The sequence below is a fragment of the Oncorhynchus masou genome, chromosome 18 (assembly GCF_036934945.1).
Source record: "Oncorhynchus masou masou isolate Uvic2021 chromosome 18, UVic_Omas_1.1, whole genome shotgun sequence".
Taxonomy (NCBI): domain Eukaryota; kingdom Metazoa; phylum Chordata; class Actinopteri; order Salmoniformes; family Salmonidae; genus Oncorhynchus; species Oncorhynchus masou.
In genome coordinates this window covers 33,379,074-33,399,772 of record NC_088229.1, presented here as the reverse complement: position 1 = coordinate 33,399,772, position 20,699 = coordinate 33,379,074, and the positions used below count along the sequence as shown (strand labels likewise).

General features: G+C 42.5%; 1 protein-coding gene across 1 annotated transcript in view; it reads right to left on the bottom strand.

Moving 5' to 3' along the window:
* The window catches only part of LOC135504444 (multiple epidermal growth factor-like domains protein 6), a 77,793-nt gene that overhangs the window by 32,755 nt on the left and 24,339 nt on the right, over window positions 1–20,699 (bottom strand). Inside the window, exons 3-14 of the mRNA XM_064923053.1 lie at window positions 18,579–18,704; window positions 15,650–15,772; window positions 15,401–15,523; window positions 14,753–14,890; window positions 14,485–14,607; window positions 13,868–13,990; window positions 13,444–13,617; window positions 10,183–10,314; window positions 9,611–9,739; window positions 9,290–9,418; window positions 7,608–7,742; window positions 7,189–7,323 (exon numbers count right to left, since the gene is read on the bottom strand). Of these exons, the coding sequence (XP_064779125.1) occupies window positions 7,189–7,323; window positions 7,608–7,742; window positions 9,290–9,418; window positions 9,611–9,739; window positions 10,183–10,314; window positions 13,444–13,617; window positions 13,868–13,990; window positions 14,485–14,607; window positions 14,753–14,890; window positions 15,401–15,523; window positions 15,650–15,772; window positions 18,579–18,704 (1,590 nt within the window). The remainder of the gene's footprint in view (window positions 1–7,188; window positions 7,324–7,607; window positions 7,743–9,289; window positions 9,419–9,610; window positions 9,740–10,182; window positions 10,315–13,443; window positions 13,618–13,867; window positions 13,991–14,484; window positions 14,608–14,752; window positions 14,891–15,400; window positions 15,524–15,649; window positions 15,773–18,578; window positions 18,705–20,699) is intronic.

Genomic DNA, 20,699 nt, shown 5'->3' with positions numbered 1-20,699 from the left:
TATGGACAGAAACTCCAATCTCCGCTGTGGAGCTTTGCAGCTCCTTTAGGGTTATCTTTGGTCTCTTTGTTGCCTCTCTGATTAATGTCCTCCTTGTCTGGTCTGTGAGTTTTGGTGGGCGGCCCTCTCTTGGTAGGTTTGTTGTGGTGCCATTCTTTCAAATTTTTAATAATGGATTTAAGGGTACTCCGTGCGCTGTTCAAACATTCTGATATTTTTTTATAACCTTAAATATAACCTAAAACCTTAAATATAACCTATAACCTAAAACGTTGTCCCTGACCTGATTGGAGAGCTCCTTTGTCTTCGTAGTGGTGCCGCTTGGTGGTGCCACTTGCTTAGTGGGTTTGCAGATTCTGGGGCCTTTCAGAACAGGTGTATATATACTGAGATCATGTGACAGATCATGTGACACTTAGATTCCACATGTGGACTCTATTCAACTAATTATATGACTTCTGAAGGTAATTGGTTGCACTAGATCTTATTTAGTGGCTTCATAGCAAAGGGGGTGAATACACATTCAAGCACCACTTTTCCGTTTTAATATAAAAAAATAAAAACAATTTTTATTTCACTTCACCAATTTGGACAATTTTGTGTATGTCTATTACATTAAATTAAATTACAGGTTGTAATGCAACAAAATAGGAAAAACACTAAGGGGGTTGAATAATTTTGCAAGGCACTATATCTAGCACAGAATGTTCAGCAATTCCCCATCTGCTAATGTTGATTTACATGGGAAACCAGGGATGTGTAAGCACCAGTAAAATGTATTGAATCGATAAATGCCAGGGAGAGGGAGGGATAGAGAGTTATGGGGGTGTACAGAGAAAGAGTGAGAGAAAGAAAGAGAAAAGGTGGCTGGAGATATTTTCAGTACCAGTCAAGAATTTGGACACCTGGCTGAGCATTCAAGGGTTTTCAGAGACTTTATTTTGACTTTTGTCTGCTTACATTGTCCTGTAGAATAATAGTGAAGACATCAACACTATGAAAAAACACAGTGTACTTGGACTCTGTAGTATCCAAAAAAGTGTTGAAAAAATCTCCAAATGATGCTGCTATAGTTGCCACCCTTTGGGATGATGACAGCTTTGCACACTCTTGGCATTCTCTCAACTAGCATCACCTGAGAATGCTTTTTCCAACTGAGTCTTTAAGGTGTTCCCAAATGCTGAAGCACTTGTTGGCTGCTTTTAATGAGGAGTGTCTTCCATCTGGCATCTCAAACCATCAAGTTCAGATTGGGTTTAGGTCTGTGATTGTGACAAAGCCCTGTTGGTGGATCTGATGCAGTACTCCATCTGGAAGATTCTCCAATTCATGGTCAAATTTAGAGCTCTATCAGACTGCCATGGAGTTCTTTCACCTGCTCATGTTTCTTTGTTTTTGCTCTGATAAGCTCTTCTTATTATTGGTGTCCTTTATTGACAGGTGTTACCTTTGCAAATCAATTTAATCAATTGAAGGACTGATTCACGAAACATCTCAATCTGAACAGTTGATGATGAGATGTGCCTGTTACTTGAACACTGTGATGGATTTATTTGGGCTGCAATTTCTGAGAATTTAACACGTTGTAGAAACATCTCAATGCTGAAATGGAAAAAGGATGCACCTGAACACAATTTTTAGTTGGTAACTTTCTGTTTTTTAGTTTTAATACAAAAAACATAAATCCTAATACATAGCAGAGGTAACTTCTGAGAATCTTTTTAATTCCATGTGGATTAAGGCTGTAACTTAACAAAATGTTTCATCATAGTGATTGACGGTTTTCTGGACACATTCCAAAACTTTCAAAGTTCAAAAGTATTGTCACTCATTACAGCAGAGCGAGAGAGTCTTAAAGTAATGACAAAGACAAAGCCATTTCTCATTTAATTTTTCACAGCCTCAGAACACAACCTTACCATGAAATGTTTACTTTTAAAACCAAATCTTCTTTATATCTGAAATATCAAATTCACATAAGTATTTACAAATCCTTTATAACAGTAATTTGTTAAAGAACCTATTAAAGGGGTTACAGCCACGAGTCTTCTTGGGTATGACTTACAACCTTTAGGTAATATGTACATGTAGGGGAGTTTCTCCCATTCTTCTCTGCAGATTTCTTAAGCTCTGTCAGGTTGGATGGGGAGCGTGTTAAACAGCTTTTTCAGGTCTCTCCAGAGATGTTCGATCGGGTTCAAGTCCAGGCTCTGGCTGAGCCACTCAAGGACATTCAGAGACTTGTCCCGAAGCCACTCATGCATTGCCTTTGCTGTCTGCTTAGGGTCATTGTCCTGTTGGAAGGTGAACCTTCACGACAGTCTAAAGTTCTGAGCACTCTGGAGCAGGTCTTCATCAAGGATCTCTCTGTACTTTGCTCTGTTCATCTTTGCCTCTATCCTGACTAGTCTCCCAGTCTCTGCCACTGAAAAACATCTCCACAGCATGATGCTGCTAGCCACGTGCTTCACCGTAGGGATGGTCGGGTGCCATTTCCTCCAGACGTGAAGCTTGGCATTCTGGCCAGAGAGTTCAATATGGTTTCATCCATATGGTCGACCAGAGAATCTTGTTTCCATGGTCTGAGAGCCTTTAGGTGTCTTTTGGCAGGGGACTGTCATGTGCATTTTAATGGTCGGAGCCATGTCTTCCATCTGGCCACTGTAACATAAAGGTCAGATTGGTGTTTAGTCTGTCCGCTCTACGACAAAGCCCTGATTGGTGGAGTGCTGCAGAGATGGTCGCCTTCTGGAAGATTCTCCCATCTCCACAGAGGAACTTTGAGAGAACAGTCTATGACTGGTTACCATGGGTTCTTGGTCACCTCCCTGACCAAGGCCTTTTGGGGAATAGGTGTTGATGTGCCCTCAGTTTGGTGTGTTTGGACCATAATAGCTTGCTAGGAAGAACTTGGTGGTTCCAAACTTCTTCCATTTAAGAATGATGGAGACCATGGTGTTCTTTGGGACATTCCACGATGCTGCAAAACATGTTTGCTCACCCTATCCCCAGATCTGTCCTGGCACACAATCCTGTCTTGGAGCTCTACAGACAATTTCTTTGTTTTTGCTCTGATATGCACCGTCAACTGTGGGACCTTATATTGACAGGTGTGTACCTTTCCAAATCATGTTTAATCAATTGAATTTAACACAGGTGGACTCCATTCAAGAGATGTTGTAGAAACATCTCAATGCTGATCAATGGAAAAAGGATGCACCTGAACACAATTTTGAGTCTCATAGCAAAGGGTATGAATAGTTATGTAGATAACGTATTTCTGTTTTTTAGTTTTAATACATTTTCAAAAAATATAAATATAAATAATACATGGAGCTGTCGTCAACGAACAGTATTCTCAAGTTGGTGTTCCATTTGTCTAGGTGTGAAAATGCAGTGTGGAGTGCAATAAAGATTGTGTCATCTGTGGCTCTTTTGGGGCAGTATGTAATTTGATGTGGATCTAGGGTTTCTGGGATGATGGTGTTGATGTGAGCCATGACCAGCCTTTTAAAGCACTTCATGGCTACAGACATGAATTCTACAGGTCGGTAGTCATTTTGGGAGGTTACTTTGGTGTTCTTGGGCACAGGGACTATAGTGGTCTGCTTTGCACATGTAGGTATTACAGACTCAGTCAGGCAGAGGTTGAAAAGGTCAGTGAAGACAGATGTATGCTCTGAGGACGCACCCTGATAATTTGTCTGGCCTTGTGAATGTTGACCTGTTTAAAGGTCTTACATCGGCTACGGAGAGACGTGATCACAAAGTCGTACAGAACAGCTGGTGATCACATGCATGGTTCAGTGTTGCTCGAAGCGAGCATAGAAGTCATTTAGCTCGTCTGGTAGGCTTGCGTCACTGGGCAGCTCGAGGCTGGGTTTACCTTTATAATCCGTAATAGTTTGCAAAGCCCTGCCATTTCCGACAAGCGTCAAAGCCGGTGTAGTAGGATTCAATCTTAGTCCCGTATTGACACTTTGCCTGTTTGATGGTTTGACGAAGGGCATAGCGGGATTTCTTATAACAGTGTCCCGCTCTTTGAAAGCGGCAGCTGTAGACTTTAGCTCAGTGTGGATGTTGCCTGTAATCTACAGCATCTGGTTGGGATATGTATGTAGGGTCACTGTGGGGATGACGTCATCAATGCACTTATTGATTAAGCCGGTGACTGAAGTGGTATACAGTACTCCTTAATGCCATCGGATGAATCCCGGAAGATATTACAGTTTATAATGTCCCTTTGGTAGGATAGTCTCGAACGGAGCTCATCCAGTTTATTCTCCAGTGATTGCATGTTTGCCAGTAGGACGGATGGTAAAGGTGGATTATCCACTCGCCGACAAATTCTCATCAAGCACCCGGATCTGCGAATCCTGTATCGGTGTCTCCTCTTCATGGGATTGACGGGGAATTGGGCCTGGTCCGGGAGGAGCCGTAAATCTTTCGCCTCTAAGTCATTGAAGAAAAAATATTTGTCCAGCCTGAGGTGAGTAATCGCTGTTCTGATGTCCAGAAGCTCTTTTTGGTTATAAGAGACAATGGCCCCAAAAAATACACAGAATAGCACAATTGGTTAGGAGCCCGTAAAACAGTAGCCATCCCCTCTGGCAACTTTCTCTGAGACCCTGTACTAATTTACAGATTGAGGGTATCCTTCCCCTCCAGAATGCCCAGAGTATCCAAATTAAATTGGAGGGGAAAGGTTGAAAAACATACCATTAAGAGAGATGCAGAAAAACAGAGGGAAATTAGAGGAGGTAGGCCAGCACGATTCCCATGTCTCCCTGATATTTCTAATTGATTGGTGATGCAAGGGTCTGATCGCTTAATGGCTTCCAGATGACAAGAAACTCACCGCCAGCTTGGTGTTTCAAAAACTATTCTGGTTGTTTCTGTCTGTTATTGACCCACACACATAGACACACACACGCATGCATAGCTACATACACACGCAGACACAAAACACCAATATAGGAACTCACTTATGCAGTAAGTGCATCTCCACAAACACACACACTTTCATGGATGCAAGCATGCATGTATGTAAACACACACACACACACACACACACACACACACACACACACACACACACACACACACACACACACACACACACACACACACACACACACACACACACACACACACACACACACACACACGTCATCTTATTCTCCCACAGAGTTTGAGTATATTCATTACACAATGACCATCCTGTTAGCCAGACACCATTGTGGGAAAGACAGAGGGATAAGTTAAAAGATGGAAGGATGGATGGAGGAAGCAGACTCAACGGACAGCCCCGGTTCCCAGACCATCCCCCTTGGAGGTATCCGTGGTCAAGTACTATAGCCCCACACACTCACACAGCTGCTGGTCAGTGTAGCCACCTACTCACTACCCAGTAGGGGAGACCGGGGTTGAGGCTCACAGGTTGGATCATAACTAGGGTGCTGTACGTCAGTTGGTGTGGGGGTGCTGTGAGCTTTGCTTTTTTCCATTGTCAAAATGTCACCCCATAATGAGCACATCTGCTCAGACCTAATGACTCCAATACAGGGGTCTCCAACTCCTGTCCTTGGGGAGCTACAGGGTGTACAGGCTTTTGTTCCACTCCAGCACTAACACATGTTTCAAATAATCAAGGTTCTGACATGCAGCTAGTACAGGTAATTATTCAGTCTTATGTGAATAGTACCCTATACATTTTTTAAATTGTTTGCCTGATTCCGTTTTGTGTTTATTCCAATTCTTTCAGGTATTCACTCTCAAAATCACACTTTAATTTATAGAAAAACTAAAAAATGATGTCCACAAAAGTGTTTAACGGCCGAGTGCAGTCAAAAATGTGATATAAATGCATTTTATATTTTATTTTATAGAGCTGTTTGAAAGACTGCCTGAAATTTCAGCTTGTTTTGGTGGGATGGAGTTTTGGCCTTCCATGGTGAAATGAAATGAGTTAAATAGACCAATAAGAAAGTGTTCCAAACCTCTACCAATAACAGCACATTTTCAGATCACTCCCAGGCAGTCTTAGCAAAAGTCTTACTTGAGAAATTACCCTTCGCTATCAAGCTATTTGTGTTTCTTTTTGACAATGTTAATTGAAAACAATTCACAACAAGGTTCTTAACTATTACCCAAAAATTTGATATGGAGATAAAAACGGCTGCACTGGAGCTTTAAACCACATCAGGAGACCACTTGAGGTCTTAGAAAAATAGAATATATGCAAGTAAAGCACCTGAGCTCATGTGATCGCAGAGTTTGCAAAACAAATGGCCACTGGATTGATGCAAATGATTATGATATACCAGGTAGGCATAGGTTACTTTGTAGTTTACATTTAATGGAGAAGGTTTTTGGCAGAGCCTTTCCATCTCTCCCAGAAGAAGGTTGTCATTAGCGTCATCGCTAACGGCTACACATATGCGCACCACACACACACAAGTGCCGTTTCAGAAAGTTGCAGGAAAATACAAATCACTGATTCATTTTGTTCTTCTCTTATGAATAACTTGGGCAAATCCATGCATTTTCTAATAAGTTCAATACATTTAGTTGATTTTCTACTAGTTGTTTTGAATACATTGTTTAATATTGTTTAATTTAGTTTTATTTTCTGTATTCCGTGATTCTGTCTGGAACACAGATTTTATAGGGCCCTAGGCGAAGCAGGTCTGTTGGAATTGGGTTAGAACCAAACCCTGCACACCCAGGCCAGTAGCTCTCCAGGACTAGAGTTGGAGACACCCCATCCGTCTCTTGTTGATTATTGTGTAACTGCTCAGCACAAACCTCAAGAGAGGGGAAAACAGAAGACCAGTGTTGAGTACCACATCTAAAAGAAGACGAACTCATAAACAGCTGCAACTACTGTGTTTATGAAAGACTGAGTCCATGAGAAACACCATGAGAAAACTAGCAAAAACAAACATGAAACCAGTCGCTTTGGAATCCTAGCCATGACAGAGAATGAGTGCAATAGACTTAGATGCCATACTGTGCATGTGTGCAAGTGCGAGTGAGTGTGTGTGTGTCTGTGTGCATGTCTGCAAGCTTTTTATGTTGTCTCGCCTGAGGGAGTTAGAAGAAACAATAAATACACATTTCTGTTCCCAATACATGGACAAGAAAGTACTATTCTGTTGGCGTTGGCATGCCATGCACTGTACCCACCTAGGTCACAGTTGTCCCCATGGAAGCCAGGTGGGCACTGGCTCAGACACTCCCCTTTCACATGATCACAGGGTACCCCAGATGGACACTGACATGTCCTCTTGCAGGCCAGGCCATAGTATCCTCTATTACACTCTAGAAGAGAGGAGCGAAGGTGGGTTAAAGGTACTGGTTACACATTTAGGGCCCGTTTCCTGACCGAGATCAAGCCAGATAGAACCATTCCATTGACGTTATGCGTGTTGTGTTTGTTTGTGTGTCTGTGTGTGTGTGCGTGCATGTACATAGGTATATGTATATGTGAATGCGTGTGTGTGTTTATGTGTGCATGTGCACATACGTGTGCATGTGCATGTGTGTGTATGCTTGTGTCTGGGTACGCTCATGCGTGTGTGCAGAACATCTTCTGGACCACTGACCCTCCTGGCAGTTCTTTCCCTGGTAGCCTGGCTTGCAGACACAGGAGCCATGGTTGCGGTGGCACTCTAGGGTGTTCTGTTGGACACACTGGCACTCCTCCGAGCAGCCAGGGCCGAACGCCCACTTAGGACACGCTGGGGAGAGACGGCACACCTAGCGTTAAACAGGACTGCAGGCCTGATAGGTTACACACTGCACAACTGTTTACATGGTAGTGCAGGGGAAGAGAAGTCCGAGGCCCTTATTCATAAATATGGGTTTTATCTTATCTTGATTATTGTCCAGTCATATGGACAATATGAGCACGTCTTGCTCTTCATTGTAATCAGAAGGCTAATATTAATACTATGCATGCCAGTCTCTCTTGGCTAAGAGTTGAGGAAAGACTGACAATCACTTCTTGTATTCATAAGAAACATTCATGTTTGTCCAAATTGCTTGCATAGTCAACTTACACACAGCATTAACACACACACTTACCCCACCAGACATGCCACATGTATTTTTACCATCCCCAGGTCCAGAACACATTCAAGGAAACATACAGTATTATACAGGTTCATGAGTGCACGGAACTCCCTTCCATCTTATATAGTGCAAGTGAACAGCAAACCTGGTTTCAAAAAATAAATAAAGCAACACCTCACGGCACAACACCTCTCCCCCATGTGACCTACTTGTTGTGTGTATGTACTGACATGTATGTGTAACTGATAGATGCGCACACACACACACACACGTTAATGTTTTTAAACGTATGTAAATTGTAAAGTCTTTTGTCTGTAATGTATTTTCCGTTGTGCGTTGGACCCCAGTAAGATGAGCTCTCACCATTGACGTCGGATGACGGGGATCCTAATAACTCAAATCAAATAAAGCATCTTAGAGTTGGTGTTCTGATTTAGGATCAGTTTAGCCTTTTAGATCATATTGATCACAACATAGGGGACCTGATCCTAGATCAGCAATCCTATTGGCCGAACAGCCCCAGTTCACAGGAATGAGTCCTTCCTTGAGGTAATCACTGGTCCCGGCAATCAGAGAAATGGCTACAGGGAGTGAAAGGGTTACATAAAGCAGTGGTTCCCAAACTGTGGAGCATGCTGGATTTTTAAGGAACTCAGTAGGACTTTCAACTTACTCTTGAAAGTTGTAATAGTAGATTGCACAAGGTGCCATTTCTAAATTGGGTAGAGCATCATCAGTTGTCCTTTTGTCACGTCAGACATTGCAGACCTTAGAGAGCTATTTATAACTTGTCAGAAATGTCCAGATCAACTAGCCGAGGTCAGATAACGTTTTTTAGCTAGGTGTTTTTGCCCATTGGTTTTGACATTCAGGGAGAAAATGTTCTAATGTTTGAGCCACTCAGAAACAGTGTCACATGAACACATATAAGACATGGCAAAATGCAGAGAAATGTAGGAAATTAGCTTTAAAACCACAAAATGTTCTCTCCACCCCATATCAAAATGCATATAATTGCAGGACATTTTCTTTAAAATGGTAACAAACAAAAACTATCCACACCATGGTAAAACATATAGAATTACAGGAAATAAGATATAAACCTGCAAAATATTCTCTCCTCCAACAAGAGGGGAATCACTGACATAAAGGAAATAGAGCGAAAGAAACTACAGGTAGAGGTGGAGAGGCAACGAGACATCATTCCACTCACTTAGATGACAGAAGCGCCCGTAGAGCCCGGGATCACACAGGCAGGCTCCATAGGTACGATGGCAGCGCCCGTTATTGGCACAGTTACACTTCTTATTGCAAAGTCTCCCATACAGGCCCTTAGGACAGCCTACAGAACACAGAGACACAGAGGCAAGAGTAGAAAGTACAACATATTATAATGTGCACCAATATTAAGAGTTGCACTTTTAGGACAATTCCATTGGTTCAATTGTAAGCTAAATAAATTGTACATTTTTGAGAGAAAGCAATGCCATTTTGATCCAGTGCTGCATGATAACATGAATCTGTGCCAACTCACCATCCTGGCACTTGTCCCCGCTGATGCCAGGCGGGCAGCGGCAGTGCCCGTTCACAGGGTCACAGGTGGCACCATTCTTACACTTACAGCTGAAGGAGCAGTTCCTGCCAAAGGTGCCCTCTGGACAAGCTGGGCAAAGGGGAGGAGAGAGAGAGCGAGAGAGGGTGAGAGAAACAGAGACAGAGGTAGGGCGTTATTTCTCTCAACAAAGCTATACACAGAAAATGCATCATCAAAATACAGAATTTTCTGTAGGATGATCATGTCTGACAGAATGTGAATTCCATTTAAACATAAGGTAGGCCACTTTTATAGCTTCATCCAGCAATAGATAGAGAGACATTTGGTTCGAACTTAGATGACTAGTAACACAACAGGGGTGTATTCATGAGTGAACACCATAGCAAACTGTTGCAAAACCTTTTTGCAAAGGAAATGTTTTGCAGTCCCCTCCATGTTTACATTGGTTTGCTTTCGTTTAGTTCCTAGTAAATAAATTCTCTCAGGTGATCAGCATCACCTGTGACTTTGAGGGTTTTGATGTTTTGTTTTCTCTGCATGGCTTCACTCACTCTGGTTGCAGACAACGCCTGTCCACCCATCAGGACAGTCGCAGTGGCCCTCCTCCATGTCACACACGCCACCGTTGGAACAGTCGTCACACGTCAGGCTGCAGTCGTAACCAAACGTGTTGTTTAGACACACTGGGGAGGTGGAAGAAGAGGAGTAGAAGGAAGAGGAAGAAGAAGTTAAAAAAATATACAGTAGCAGTCAAAAGTTTGGACACACCTACTCATTCCATGACTTTTCTTTAGATTTACTATATTCTACATTGTGGAATAATAGTGAAGACATCAAAACTATGAAATAATACATATGGAATCAAGTAGTAACCAAAAAAGATTAAAACAGATCAAAATATAAAATTGGAGATTCTTCAAAGTAGCCACCCTTTGCCTTGATGACAGCTTTGCACACTCTTGGCATTCTCTCAATCAACTTCATGAGGTAGTCACCTAGAATGCATTTCAGTTAACAGGTGTGCCTTATTATAAGTGCATTTGTGGAATGTCTTTCCTGGGGTGATAGGGGTGGTATACAGAAGATAGCCCTATTTGGTAAAAGACCAAGTCCATACAGTGCCTTGCGAAAGTATTCGGCCCCCTTGAACTTTGCGACCTTTTGCCACATTTCAGGCTTCAAACATAAAGATATAAAACTGTATTTTTTGTGAAGAATCAACAACAAGTGGGACACAATCATGAAGTGGAACGACATTTATTGGATATTTCAAACTTTTTTAACAAATCAAAAACTGAAAAATTGGGCGTGCAAAATTATTCAGCCCCCTTAAGTTAATACTTTGTAGCGCCACCTTTTGCTGCGATTACAGCTGTAAGACGCTTGGGGTATGTCTCTATCAGTTTTGCACATCGAGAGACTGACATTTTTTCCCATTCCTCCTTGCAAAACAGCTCGAGCTCAGTGAGGTTGGATGGAGAGCATTTGTGAACAGCAGTTTTCAGTTCTTTCCACAGATTCACGATTGGATTCAAGTCTGGACTTTGACTTGGCCATTCTAACACCTGGATATGTTTATTTTTGAACTATTCCATTGTAGATTTTGCTTTATGTTTTGGATCATTGTCTTGTTGGAAGACAAATCTCCGTCCCAGTCTCAAGTCTTTTGCAGACTCCATCAGGTTTTCTTCCAGAATGGTCCTGTATTTGGCTCCATCCATCTTCCCATCAATTTGAACCATCTTCCCTGTCCCTGCTGAACAAAAGCAGGCCCAAACCATGATGCTGCCACCACCATGTTTGACAGTGGGGATGGTGTGTTCAGGGTGATGAGCTGTGTTGCTTTTACGCGAAACATAACGTTTTGCATTGTTGCCAAAAAGTTAAATTTTGGTTTCATCTGACCAGAGCACCTTCTTCCACATGTTTGGTGTGTCTCCCAGGTGGCTTGTGGCAAACTTTAAACAACACTTTTTATGGATATCTTTAAGAAATGGCTTTCTTCTTGCCACTCTTCCATAAAGGCCAGATTTGTGCAATATACGATTGATTGTTGTCCTATGGACAGAGTCTCCCACCTCAGCTGTAGATCTCTGCAGTTCATCCAGAGTGATCATGGGCCTCTTGGCTGCATCTCTGATCAGTCTTCTCCTTGTATGAGCTGAAAGTTTAGAGGGACGGCCAGGTCTTGGTAGATTTGCAGTGGTCTGATACTCCTTCCATTTCAACATTATCGCTTCCACAGTGCTCCTTGGGATGTTTAAAGCTTGGGAAATCTTTTTGTTTCCAAATCCGGCTTTAAACTTCTTCACAACAGTATCTCGGACCTGCCTGGTGTGTTCCTTGTTCTTCATGATGCTCTCTGCGCTTTTAATGGACCTCTGAGACTATCACAGTGCAGGTGCATTTATACGGAGACTTGATTACACACAGGTGGATTGTATTTATCATCATTAGTCATTTAGGTCAACATTGGATAATTCAGAGATCCCCACTGAACTTCTGGAGAGAGTTTGCTGCACTGAAAGTAAAGGGGCTGAATAATTTTGCATGCCCAATTTTTCAGTTTTTGATTTGTTAAAAAAGTTTGAAATATCCAATAAATGTTGTTCCACTTCATGATTGTGTCCCACTTGTTGTTGATTCTTCACAAAAAATACAGTTTTATATCTTTATGTTTGAAGCATGAAATGTGGCAAAAGGTCGCAAAGTTCAAGGGGGCCGAATACTTTCGCAAGGCACTGTATTATGGCAAGAATAGCTGAAATAAGCAAAGAGAAGCCACAGTCCATCATTGCTTTACGACATGAAGGTCAGTCATTCCAGAAAAATATCAATAACTTTTAATGTGGGATAGCCCCCTTTTTTCAATTTTCACCTAAATGACATACCCAAATCTAACTGGCTATAGCTCAGGCCCTGAAGCAAGGATATGCATATTCTTGATACCATTTGAAAGGAAACACTTTGAAATTTGTGGAAATGTGAATTGAATGTAGGAGAATATAACACAATAGATCTGGTAGAAGAAAATACTCATGAAGCTGGCTGAGAGAATGCAAAGAGTGTGCAAAGCTGTCATAGGCAATGTCACGACTTCCGCTGAAGTTGGTACCTCTCCTTGTTTGGGCGGCGTCCAGTGGTCGGCGTTGCCGGTCTTCTAGCCATCATCGATCCATTTTTCATTTTCCATTTGTTTTGTCTTGCCTTCCCACACACCTGGTTTCAATTCCATCATTACATGTTGTGTATTTAACCCTCTGTTCCCCACATGTCCTTACCCGGAATTGTTTATTGTAAGTGCTTGTGCACGTTATTTCTGGTGTGCGATGGGTTTTGTGCCCATTTTATTGATTGTTTTGTTTACGGTGATTTTTATTATTAAACTGCGCCATTGTAACACAGTTTTTGCTCTCCTGTGCCTGACTTCTCTGCCACCAGTACGCACCCCTTACAGGCAAAACGTGGCTACTTTGAAGAATCTATCATCTAAAATATATTTAGATTTGTTTAACACTTTTTTGGTTACTACATGATTCCATATGTGTCATTTTATAGTTTTGATGTCTTCACTATTATTCTACAATGTAGGAAATAGTCAAAATAAAGAAAAACCCTTGAATGAGTAGGTGTGTCCAAACCTTTGACTGGTACTGTATACGTAGATAAATATTGGGGAAAGGACTTGGAGTAATCTTAAAAATAACCAAATTCTACATCGGTGCAAACAAGCTGTTAAGGAACTGCTTATAAGCTGCTTGTATAGGTGTTACGACAGCCTTATGTAGATGTTACTAGAGGTGTATGTATACCAAAGTTCTGGGTGAGGGTGCTCTGGGCCCGCAGCTCTCCCAGGCTGTCCTCCTCGTAGTCGTCATAACGCTCTAGCGGCTGGAAGTAATCCCCCAGCAGGGTTATCTGGGGCAGAGGGCGCTCCACTGCGATGCGACTGCTCCACTCCAACGCCTCTACTGCCCCCTCCAGGGCTGGAGTAGAAAGTACAACAGTCAACAGTCTCCTTGCACACTTTCTCTCCAAACTAATATCCAGTTGAGCATGCCACTTATTAACATAAAGCAATTTGTTGCTTGTAAACTCTGGGCCCTAGCTATAGCCTTTAACCTGTACTGCCAGTTATAGCCTACCACTAAGGCCCAGAGTTTTTCCTAGTCAGGTTACAACCAGGTCAGGAAAACTCCTGGCCCAATGTATTATTTCTACCTGACTACCACTTACGAATACAAGAGACACGGTTCTCATCTAGCCGGTGTCCTAGGTGACAGTAGCACTGAAAGGAGCCGGCTGTGTTCTGGCAGGTATGGTCACAGCCTCCGTTGTCTACCAGACACTCATCCACATCTGCAACATCAACAACCAGAAAATGCAGATTTCCTGAAGAAATTGTATGTGCTTGCTTCATCAGTCTAAAATATATTTCATGGTAGTGTCAGGGTTTTAAATTGTTTGAGGCAAATGTACAGTTTAAGTTTAAGCAAGCACCCTTATTAAAACAGCACAGAAAATGACATTAAAGAGCACCATAGGTTCAGCATCATCATGACATGACATCATCGTACACAGCGGGGTGTCTTCCTGCTTAGAAACATCAACAACGGAACTAAAATCTGCCAAGACTGCGATTATTGGCACCGTCCAATTTGCCCCCTAGTAGTATACATACTGTGTACAGTATACTGGGAAGAGCCAACTATTACAATCTTGACAGATTTAGATACTGTTGATGTCTTTAAGTAAGCAGTAAGTCATAATACTGTGTAGATATATAAAAAATAAAAATAAACATATTTGATCCAATTTTGATCAAGGAAGTTATGTTGCTTAATAGAACGTACCATCACAGCCACACCCATCCGAATTGAGACGGTAGCCAGCCCCGCAGTAGCATTCGTAACCCCCGGGATAGTTGGTACAGTCCTGCTCGCAGCATGAGCTTCCCACCTCACACTCGTCCAAGTCTGAAACATACACAGTCGTTGTTGACAAGTCTGTCTACGGAGAGATTTTAGTGGCAATTTTTTCAATAACTTTGAATTCATGTCAAATTTAAAATTATTTGCAGATAAAAATCACTCCATATCGATCAGACTGCTATTTGCTCACCCACACATGTCCTGAGGTCGTCGTCCAGGTGGTAACCGTGGTGACAGCTGCAGACAGGTCCAAGGGTGGCGTGTTGGCACTTTTGGGAACAGCCTCCGTTGGCAGTCTCACAACCATTCACGATCTCCATCTCGATTCCTTAAGAGAAAGAAATATGGCCACATGCCCAGAATATAGGATTATCGTTGCATTGTGAAGTTCTGCTGATCTGCGCAGACATTCAAACTAACATTAGAGTTGAATGAGAAAGATTGGGAGTTGACTGAGAGTGAATGGGAGTTGACAGAGGGAATGGGAGCTGACTGAGGGTGAATAGGAGTTGACTAAGGGAATGGAAGTTGACTGAGAGTGAATAAGAGTTGACATAGTGAATGTTAGTTGACTGAGAGTGAATAAGAGTTGACATAGTGAATGTTAGTTGACTGAGAGAGAATGGGAGTTGACAAAGTGAATAACAGGACTGAGAGTGAATGGGAGTTGACTGAGTGAATGAGAGTTGACAAAATGAATGTGAGTTGACTGAAAAAGAATGGGAGTTGACTGATAGTGAATAACAGTTGAATGAGAGTGAATGTGAGAAGACAGAGAAAGAATGTGAGTTGACTGAGTGAAAATGATAGTAGACAGAGTGAATGGGAGTTGACTTACGATAGCATTTCCTGCCATCGGCACCCAACTCGTATGCTGGGTTACAGACACAGGTAAAGGAGCCCTGGGTGTTATGGCAACCGTGGGCACAAGCAGCTTTGTCGGTCTCACACTCATCAATGTCTGGGACAAACACACACACACACAACTTTGAACTACTTGCTTTTTAGCATTATCATCATAATCCTCATCACCACCATAACCAATAAAATCATCACCAGACTCATTTAGCAAATGATGGATATTTACCTTCACAGTTTTTGCCATCCTGTGCCAGTATGTATCCAGGAAGACAGTTGCACTGAGCTCTTCCTCCGTCATGCTTGCAGGTGTGCATACAGCCCCCATTTCTGTCTGCACAGGGGTTTCTTACTGAAATACAGTTACAAGGGATGAGCACACACACACACACATTTCATAATATTCACTTGTCAGCCCTTCTCTCTCTCTGACTAATAGAGACACATGCATAATACACATAAGCAACATACACACACACATTGTGACGGCCCTGAACGTCTCAGTGCTTCTCCTTCCAATAGGGCGCTTCCCTTTTAATTCCCATTTAAATAGCCAGCATCAGCTGCTCAAAGTGGGGTGGTGATGGAGAGGCGAATGAGGATGTGTTCAACCCTCAGTTCCAAAGCTTCTTTACTCGGTTTGTTTTGTTGTATTTAAAAGTGTGCTTTGTAGCCTAGTCGCAAGTTTAACCAGGATCGGATCCACTCATTGCTTCCTTTGGACTACACATCTGTTGTTCTCTGTTGGTTCTTCATGGCCTTTCACCTCTGGAGATCTGTTGGCAGATTGGATTGGATTGTCTGACTGACCGACTGACGAGAACTATTTTGCATACACTGTTTAATTTGTTTTAGAGTGATGTACACCGTGATGATTTAAGACTTATTGAGATGTGATAATCTTCATGGTTGTGTGGTAAAATAGTTTATATTTTGATTGTATGATTGAGACTGGGTTTACGCTACACTTTATGAACGGACAAACATTGCGTGACTAAGGTCACTTGAATTCACTGAACTCATTTACCGGGCTGGACTCTTTCAAGCCCGAAGTATGGGACTTTTCTGGAGGAACCAGAGCTCATTATTTGTTATATTATTATGTGTGTGATCATTTATGTTGGTAATACAACCCACGCGAAAGAACACAGTTGTTTTGAAGTTATTTCCAATGTTTTAAGGGTTTATGAAAAGTGTATGTCCATCCTGACTTTTACATGAGTTCTTTGTAATGGTGTTGACTTGACAGACCAGACGGGACTCATCCCCTCCCAAACCAAAAGGAAAAATCAATATTTTCTCTGGTGGGCACAACCTACCTGGCACCCCTACAAACAATAACCTCAAGTCAAAACCGTTACAACATACACAGACTGACAGATACCCACACACACTTCATTTCCTTTTGCTAGCCCGTCTCCCCTGTGGATTTAAGAGAGTAAATGGGTAATGTGGTTAAATGGGGGTGTGGTTACTCTCTCTGTGCAGAACAGGCCATAATTACTTTCATGTCTGCACCCCCAAGGAGTGAATTTCCAAGGAGATCCACTTACTAGAAATGATGCACTTTTTAAAACTTTTTAGATTTTTTTTCTTGGTAGTTAGTTGTTGATGTATGGAAGATGATGTTAGACAGTGCACATCTAGCTAAGCAAGAAATGGAGATGGCTTCATATATTGTAAAGGGACAGAAAATCAGAAAAGGTAGAAGATGTCCACATCTGCCCATAGATAGAATTGATACAGCAGTAACATTGTTACTTTTTCATAATGCAGGTTTGTTTGAAATCCACCCTAGGTGGATAACTATTTAATGCGTTTCTATATGTCGCTTTTGGATCGGGTTCGGTAACAATAACAACAGGCGGAACTCTGGTAAGCCTCCTGATGATTGCATTTACCAGTCATTCTGCTGGCAAGACAGACCATTGGTCAGAGGTCGCCAAGGCGATGACGGCCTAGTCGGACTGGTCTCTCTCTCTCAGAGATATCCGAGATCTACTTGTCGACCACAATAAGAACCGTCTGAAGTTAAAGGATCTGAGCTGCCAATGGGCTTTGGGTAAGGACTGGGGACTGCCAGGCACGATATCTGAAGCCAACCACTCCAGCACAGCTGTATCCTCTATCTACTGTATCTTTAGCAGGAGGAAATCTGGGTGCTATAGTTTGGCCTAGAAGTCATTAACACAAGCTAGTAAGTACAGTATCGATGAACATAATCAGTGCCGTCTCCAGCCTTTAAGTACGTTTCAAATTCATTGCAAGCCATGAAATGCCTCTATGCGGTCAACCGCCTTTATGCGGTCAATGGTTTTATGCGGTCAACCGCCTTTATGCGGTCAAACGCCTTTATGCGGTCAAACGCCTTTATGCGGTCAAACGCCTTTATGCGGTCAAATGCCTTTATGCGGTCATACCAAATGGGAATGGGAAACAACGATGGCCACATGTGCATTTGAGTTTGTTTAAAGTTCTACTTTTATGAGGATGCAGTGTTTGTCCACGGTTTTCACAAGCTTTGTTTGAGAAAATAATGTGGAGTTGGTAAGGAAAACACCAGGCTGGGGTTAAAGTCATGGAATTGCATCAGGTTTATTCGGCCCCACGACAGGACAGGACCAGACCAGACCAGACCAGACAGACAGACAGACAGACAGACAGACAGACAGACAGACAGACAGACAGACAGGAAGTGAGCTGTTGAAGCACAGACCACAAAGCCAACACAGTCAACACAGTCCGCACAGTCAACACAGCCAACGAAGTCAACACAGCTAGCATAGCCAGCACAGTCAGCATTTTGTAATTTCACCTCATCCCTGACATGGCAAACAAAGACAAAAAAGTTAGTGCTGCATGGAGATTCAAGGCCAAGATGGACTGAGAAATTGCGTGCACACCCACATCCACTATAAAGTTTAGGCACAATAGTGCAGTAACATTGATTTCATTGTTTTTGACAAAACTAGCGTAATGCGACACCTCATGGTGGATCAGTGCTATCAGTCAACCACAGAACACACGTGTGAGCCATGCAACACTTGATAAACGACCATCAACCTGATCTGTGTCTGGACATGACTTTATGATTCATATTGAACATATGGAATATTACACGGACAGACATTTTTTTATGGCAGTCTAGCGGCACTTACGTATGCAGTGTTTGCCGTCCTCTGCGAGCTGATAGTTGGGTCTGCAGCGACACTGGTAGTGAGCCGGGGACAGTTGCACACAGTTCTGCTCACAGCTTCCATTGCTGACGGCACAGGATCGGACGGCTGGAGACAAACACACAGGGAGAGCGACAACAGATGAACAATTAAAGGTGATGTATAGTACACAAATAAAGTTGATTTGTTATCATATGAACAAAGAATACCTGTTTCGATGCTCTCAAAGTCTAATGCAGACAGACACAATTTGACCACTATTGTTTTTTGTTTCCGAAATACCTACATTGACACAGGCCCAGAGTTTTTCATGAGAGCAGGATAAACTCCTGGCCCTAACAATGACTAGTAATTGTTATGAACATTACAAGTACAGTAGGTCTGCTTTCTCTGACAGCAGGAGCAAGTGTTCGTCTATATGTTTTCTCACAAAGAGCGAGACACCACGAGATCGTTTCAAACATTGGATGTATCATAACCCAAGGTGAACTGTATCTCTTTATGAGAAGTAGATCCTCCATTTTCATTTGGATGAACTCAGAAAAGGGAGTCCCAGTTTCAAAACAAAAACAAAAATGTACCCCATCTCCAATCCACCCTTGGAATGTGATGATCGCAGACACAGTCCCCTCTGCTCCAATCTGTTTCCCCTTCAGTTGCTATCTCGGAAGAAAAGCCCAATAATAACATGGAGAGAAATGCCGGAGATAATTCATTTTTTGGCGCTCCATCAGCGAGCCATCGTGTTGGGCCAATAAGCGTACGGACAGCAGGGGGTACTTACGTGGCTCATTGCAGTGGACCTTGTACTGAAACAACCCCTGCCGCTCACCTCTAGGCCATTGGAACCTTATGTACAGTATATCTGACAGGAATGGATAGATATAAGCAATATGGTAGTGGCTGTACCAATATTGCTTACACCTAGTCCTGTCAGATCTACTAAAGTAACTAGAGTGGTATAGGGGAAATGGGTTGTTTCTGGACAGGGCCTATGTTTATGGAGGAAAGCCATGTGATTATCAGTGGAAAGTATCAGGGCTTCCCCTGACTGGCAACGTGCCCAGGGGAAGCCAACAGTGTTGTTTGGGAAGATAGATCGCCCATTTGCTCTCCATTGTTTGTAAATCAATCAACACTCCACATAGCCAATATGTGAGCCAGGTAGCGATATAGCGTTGGTCCAAGTTTCACTGATTCACAAAGAACAATGATCATTTTCCTAATGATGGATGAGTTGGCTCTTTTGACTGTGCTAAGATCCAATGAGACTGACTGTCTGCAGTTAGCTTCTATAGTACTTGCTCCTGGTTTCAGGAGGAATCACAGGAACAGAGCTCTTAGTGGAGGGAGGCTCCAGAGCACTCTAGTGTGAAGAGGGAGAGAGACATGCTTTCCTGGCCGGTTTGCTTCATCTGGGAATGCTAGGGGACAGTTGAGACTACTTAGGGCTCATAATCTAAAAGGCCAGACGTACATGGGTCGACACTTTGTTCAGGGAAAGGGAGGACTTCATTGAAAGGAAATGAAGCATTATCAAGAGTGAGTCTTTCATTTAAACTTTTGCAAAGTAGGATCACACTACTCATGTTTTTTTTTTCAGTAAGCCATATCACACACAGTTTGTTAAGGATGTCTTATGTTTTTCTACTGTTTGGAGCATCCTTGAGTTCATCAGCTGCCTTTCATTTAAAGGAGGAAAATTAGGCCTGGTGAAAAACATCGTGAGAATGACGAGGCGGTTTGTTTGACACATCATGCCATCAGAGGTTTCTGTGCCTTCAAAGCAGCCTGATTAAAATCTAAATAAATAACTCTTCTGGACTGCACACAGATGATGTGCATAAGACTACAGGGAATCTAAAATTAGTCAAAGCACATGGTCTGCCTCTTCAATGGTGAAAAGGAAAAGCAATGTGATTGAAAATCTTTGTAGTTGAGCTGAGAGGACAGCATTTGGGGTTGCCAACCCTGGAGAGCTCTAAGTGGTGCACATTTTGTTCCAGCTCAGCTTTAACAGTAACACACCTGTTTCTACTAAATAGCTGTAAGACCTTGATTAGCTGAACCAGGTATTTTAGTGCCATGCTGGAACAAAAGCCT